The sequence below is a fragment of the Nematolebias whitei genome, chromosome 5, assembly GCF_014905685.2.
Source record: "Nematolebias whitei isolate Nwh7 chromosome 5, NemWhi1, whole genome shotgun sequence".
In the NCBI taxonomy this organism is placed as follows: Eukaryota; Metazoa; Chordata; class Actinopteri; order Cyprinodontiformes; family Rivulidae; genus Nematolebias; species Nematolebias whitei.
In genome coordinates this window covers 22,400,798-22,406,528 of record NC_056502.1, presented here as the reverse complement: position 1 = coordinate 22,406,528, position 5,731 = coordinate 22,400,798, and the positions used below count along the sequence as shown (strand labels likewise).

Sequence of the window (5,731 nt, the reverse complement as noted above, 5' to 3'; positions counted from 1 at the left end):
TATATATATATATATATATATATATATATATATATATATATATATATTAAGGATTTTTAAACCCTTCCCACACTCTTACAATGTTCTCTTAAACCTACGTCATTTTAACAACATATGTATATGTACTGTAGAGTACTGCAAAATTAGCTCTGCAGAACACAGAGGCTCGGTTCCGGTCCAGCTTGGCAGACCTACCCTGCCTGTTCTGGTTTTCTCTCTGCAGCCCTTGAGCACCAAAACACTTTTAGAGAGAGCAGGACCTTCGGATGGTCAGCACGGGACGAGACGGTGATCCCGACTGAATTCAAATCCGGATGAGGGAGTCCCGATGGGCTCCAGAGAGAGCAGCGGACCTCTAGGCGGCGTCTCCCGGCTCGGAAGGCCTCGTGGGCACTCAGATTCACCGATGAGTCTGGAGGTCCGGTTCTGGTCTGGTTCCCGGTCGGTTCCGTGTGATTTTCTGAATCTGCTGGACACCAAAGTCATTATGGATAAGGATCGAACATTTTCGGATCAGATCAAAACTTTCCCTTCATTTCAGCAGAAAGCAACAGCTGGAAGAACTGTTGCTTCTGGGTGGGGGTGCTATTGCCTCCTGGGAAATGTAGTCATTTTGAGTGGCGATAAAATGTAGGCTTACTGAGCGAAAACTACAAAATTACAGCGCCTATTTTTTTCATGAACTTTTTACTGTACAGTACCTAATACTGTCCCAATCACGTGAGTTTAATTAAGCTGGCAATCGTGTGTCATGTACAATTTTTTTTTCCTCATGTACAATCTTACTTTGAAAAACCGCAAAATAGCAAGTCCGCAAAAGTTGAACCGCGAAGTAACGAGGGCCTACTGTACTTTTCTATGGGGTCATGGTATTTATGCCCTGAAAACTCTTTCCAATATTTACATTCTTGGCACCTTTAAGGTCCAACAACAACACCTGCTTGTCTATTCTCATTTGTTCAAATATAACGCTCTATTCTTCAGGCACCTTTTGAGCATTAAAACAAATCAAGCACAGATTGGTGAAAGGTGGGATGGTGCTATGGCCATTCGAGCACTCACTCTTAACAGCAAGAACTAAACAAGAACTCCACTGAGCCCTTTTAAAGGGAATAGGAGTGTGGATTTTAATTGCATGTGGCTCAATTTAATTAAGAAATGCCAGAGAATCCCCTATGGTAATTACTGATTAAAAAGCAGGTGAGGCTGACAGGCTTGGCCATCAAGCGCTACCAAGCTTGCAATCCAATCACTGCTTGTCATCCCAGACACTTAAGACTCATCTGGGTGCAATATTAATTTAAGAACGTGTCTTCAGTTTCGTTGGGTCCTAGCCTCTAGCCAGACCTGAGTTTCCCCAAATGTCTCTTTTGCTCTAAGTTGTATCATTGTTTTAAAAGAACAAGAGTATCACCCCTAAAAATTGCTCTTGCGTGTGCCTTCTTTTGCAAAGTGCTACTTTCAGAATTGCCTGTAATTTCCACTAACTGCAATTTTCCTCTTCCGCTGCAGTGGCCTGTAGAGATGCTGATGCTGCATCGACAGACATCTGCCACACAGGTAAATATTGAACCGTTTCCTGTCAAATAAAAGCAGATTTGTCCCTGAATGAAAAGCTGCTACAAAGCACAGCTAACAACTGTTTTCTTCTTACAGGATGATGGCAGTCTTTTTTTTTTTTGTTTGTTTGTCTGCAGCTCTGCTTGTCATACTTCACCACTTCCTCTTTTGTTTCCTTGAGCTGGTGTTTTTGCACTTTTTTTTTTTTTTTTTTTTTCCAAAAGATGTTTTGGCTCAATCTTGTCCAACACCTCCATCTAGTGGGAGAATAAAAATGCAATGTTTCTTCTAAACAAGGTTTATGATTGCAACCTCTACTTTCAAAATCTGCTTGGTACTAAAAGTATCCTGTTCTCACCACCAAATAAACATTTATTGACAATGTGTGTTCAAGTTATTTATTATGTCGTACTTTAAACTTCCAATGTGGGCAGCCTTCTGTGCAGCTGCTACAGCTGGGAAAAACATTTCCACCTGATTAGAGGAAGAAAGAAAAAGGTCCTTGAGTGGGAGAGCATCTGAGAACAATAACAAAATTCCTCAATGTTCAGATAATCAACTGCAATGAGACCAAACCTGCTTCCAGCAAGTTCAACCTTTGTATTTGTCTCACAAAAATGAATCTGTTTGAGTTTTTAAAACCCACTGGCAGTGGTGATTTTAGCCTCTTTTTGTGGGGTGCCCAAGCACTCAAAATTTTTAAATCAGCACCCCTGAAAAATAAAGTATTTTTTTTTCTTTTTTGGGGGGTGGGGGTCTAGTTTGGATTTTGGGTTCTCTTTAATGACTTTAATTGCTGGATGTCCGGCCCCTGAGCTGCTGGATTTCAGTAACTGTGCCCCCCCTGAGCAGTTTAGTTGAATATCCCTGCTTTAGAGGATGAATACAGTTTATTTCATTTCAAAAACATAAACTGAGTCTGGAAAAAACATAAAAGATGATAAAGCCCTGCGGCCGACCTCGTGAACAGCTGAGCACAACAGTGATAAACCGGAAGTACCACATGTTCATGGAGGTAACTGCAAGTAAATCCTCCATTTTCTGTCGTCATTGCGCCTAATGTTTAAATTAAAGGTGATTAAAGCTAGTTGTGCTTTGTTTTGGGTGTTTTGTATGTACCGTAGATATAGTTATGTCGCAACTTCTGGTTGGACAAGTTTAGTTTTTGTTTGTTATGATCAGTTAAACTGATTTTGTACAAAGTGTTTATTGGGTTGTGTAATGTAAAGCAGAGCGATACGGCTGTAGCATCTTAGCTAGTGTGTCTGTATTGCACGCTGCTAGCTTAGCGCTAATTCTTGTTGTGCTCTCTAAAATAGTTATTTAATCAAGTGTTTACTTATGTAGGTAAACTGTTTAACAACCTGTTAATACACCAGAATGAAGGAATTGTGTCTACTTTATTCACCCCCAGACCTCTGTCCCCCCGACATTATGAATGCTTCTGACAGCAATGGCCACCTCGTTCAAGCCAAGAGTCATTGTCAGCACTGGGGGCAAAGCACCCCTAAAGGTCAGATTCTAGAATCGCCCCTGCCTACCAGCAAATGCACTTGAAAGGTTTTGCCTATTTCTGTGACTATTTCCGACATTTCTCATGAACCCCTGGACAAACTTTATTGAAACCTAACATTTGGTGTTGAAGCTGAGGATCATTCACAACACATACTCCGTGTGTAACGCATTACACGAAACCTCGGCTTTGCTTTAACATGATCTGGGATCAAGCTTGTGTGTTGGCCAAACATCTCATGAACCACTGGGTCAACTTTAATGCTTCCTGCTTCGAAATAGTCGCCACAGTTTATCGACATTAATAAATAGAACGGCTGCAGCTCGGTCAGTTTTACAGATATTGAGCTGAAATGTGGCATGGTGAGTCATATGCAAGTAATACAACACAATCTGAGCATGTGGAACACATCATGCTTGGCCTTTTCTCTCTCTCTCTCTCTTTCCCCATGACTGTTTTCATATAAGCTGAGAGGAAAACTACCTCTGCGAGGGACTAATTTGTCCCTGAAAGCACACCACTGTTTACAGCCTCTCATAGCAGTCCGCAAACTGATTCCCCAGAACAACAAGCTCACTGTTTTTGCTACTGCTTGTTTTAAACGTAGAGAACCAGACATGGTTCATACAAAACTGACCCCTGAACATCAGTGCTGGCAGCAGGGTGTATGGAAATAAACACCGCAGCAGCACAGTGTAGCCCTCTGACTGGTGGAACTGTGCAGGACAGCTCTGGGTGATTTTTGGGAGTAGCTCCAGTGGCACCCCTCCCCCGCAGCACCCTCTTCCTCCTCTCCCTGCTTCATTCCTCAGGCATAAGAAGGAGCAGATCTTGGGTAAAGTTTTGCAGAGAGGAGGTCTTGCTTAGATTGCATGAGGAAGCTTTTCATTTGGAATAGCAATTTATTTATTTATTTTTTTGTTTATGCTGGAGATAGAAGAGTTTTCTGGCTGAAGTGTGGTTGAAGACTAAACTTTCATTAGTTATAAGAAGTGGATAGGGTAAGTTGATTTCATTTTATATCTTTTGCAGCCATAAAAACTTAATTTAATTGTTTTAATTTCTTATAGAACTGTTTAGCCGTTTTTTTCCCAGTTCTTGTCTTATTATTTGCGTGTTTTCATTCTTCTCGCTCCTTCTTACCAACTCCCCCCACAATCTGATTTACTCCACGTAAACACGAGGCCGTTTCCCTGCACCATGGCTCTGTCACAAGGTCACTACTGCTCATGTGTTGACATTTTTCCGGCGGGTTTATGCGTTTTTAATGTGTTTCTTTCTGTGGCGCCGTAGAGAAGCTAAATGGAACGGGTTTAAAGGAGTTTGTTGGTGCCAGCAACGTGTGGCAGAAGCTCCTCAAACACCCGCGTTTTAAAGCGAGAACAGCAACGAGACTTCAAAAAGCGGGTAACTGTTCGTTGACGCCTCAAGTGCTGAATCGTACGTCGACGTCGCCGCCATATTGGATGTGGCAAAAGTCATAGAAGATGCCTCATTGATTTAGAGTGGCAACACAGAGAAAAAGCTGTGCAAGACCATTCTTTTCCCAGGTTTATAACTTACACACATGCACACACATTGCATGCATATATATGTTTCTTTATTTGTCATTCGCACCACATGTACATGTGGTGGAACGAAATTGTGTACACAGGGTCCCAGGGTCTGATGGTTCAAAGTTCTTTTTAATCTTTGCTTTTACAGGAAGAATCATTGAGAGTGTGGGTCGCTTGTCTTCAGACATGCTGGTGGTCACAAGTTTGACTGGCGCCATCAGTTTGACAATGTCTTCAATGTCGTAGAAGTCTTAGTCCTTGAGAGTATTCACCTCTTCTCCTTTTCTGAGGTCCCTGGACATGAGTGCTGCAGAAATCGCAGGATGTTGCTCAAAAAAGCGTTCAAGCATGTCATGGGAGCTATTCCACCGCGTGGATACATCTTGGATGAGTTTGTGGGAAGGCAAAGCCAATTGTTTCTGTTTCTCTTGAAGGATTTCTGCTGCCCTCACACTATGATGAAAAAAGGCAACCGCTTTCCTCACTCTTCCCAGCAACCTTGCTACTGTGTCAACTTTAAAAGCTTTCTGTGTGGCAAGATTAATAGTGTGTGCAAAGCACATGAGGTGAGGGGTCATCTCTGCTTCCACTCCAGCTAATACCATGTTTGTGGCATTGTCTGTCACCAGGGCTGGATCTTTATGAAGAAGGTTCCAGTCAACACATGCCTGTTTTAGCAGAGCACAAGTATTTTACATGGTGTGGGATCCTTTGAATACCCTGGTTTGCAACACATGCACATTTAACTTCCAGTCTGGAGAGATGTAGTGGACAGTGATGGTCACATAAGACTCAGTGAAGCATGACGTCCAGGCATCGGTTGTAACAGCAACTCGCTCTGCATGTGCCAATTCTTTTTCAACTTGGCTCTTCACTTGGGCATACAACGCTGGCATGCATGTGTTTGTGATATGCTGCCGGGACGGAATCTTATATCTGGGCTCTAACGTATGAATCAAATCCTGAAATCCTTCCCCCTCCACTATATTGTACGGACACAAGCCCTTAGCGATGAAACGGGTTATTGATGCTGTTATATCTTAGCTCGTAATGAACTGTCGCCGAGTTGCCCGTAAAATTTAGTGATAACGTTACCCGTCGC

At 42.5% G+C, this 5,731-nt stretch overlaps 2 protein-coding genes across 3 annotated transcripts in view; both read left to right on the top strand.

The window, feature by feature from the left end:
• The window catches only part of LOC119410310 (IgGFc-binding protein), a 14,603-nt gene extending 14,373 nt beyond the window's left edge, over positions 1–230 (top strand). The window contains exon 21 of the mRNA XM_037677223.1: positions 224–230. Coding sequence (XP_037533151.1) covers positions 224–230 — 7 coding nt within the window. The remainder of the gene's footprint in view (positions 1–223) is intronic.
• Positions 231–3,875: 3,645 nt separating this feature from the next.
• Positions 3,876–5,731, top strand: part of LOC119410131 (FXYD domain-containing ion transport regulator 6-like) — a 27,777-nt gene continuing 25,921 nt past the window's right edge. For both annotated transcript variants that reach the window (XM_037677039.1, XM_037677038.1), the window contains exon 1: positions 3,876–4,074. The gene's annotated coding sequence lies outside the window, so the exon portion shown is untranslated. The remainder of the gene's footprint in view (positions 4,075–5,731) is intronic.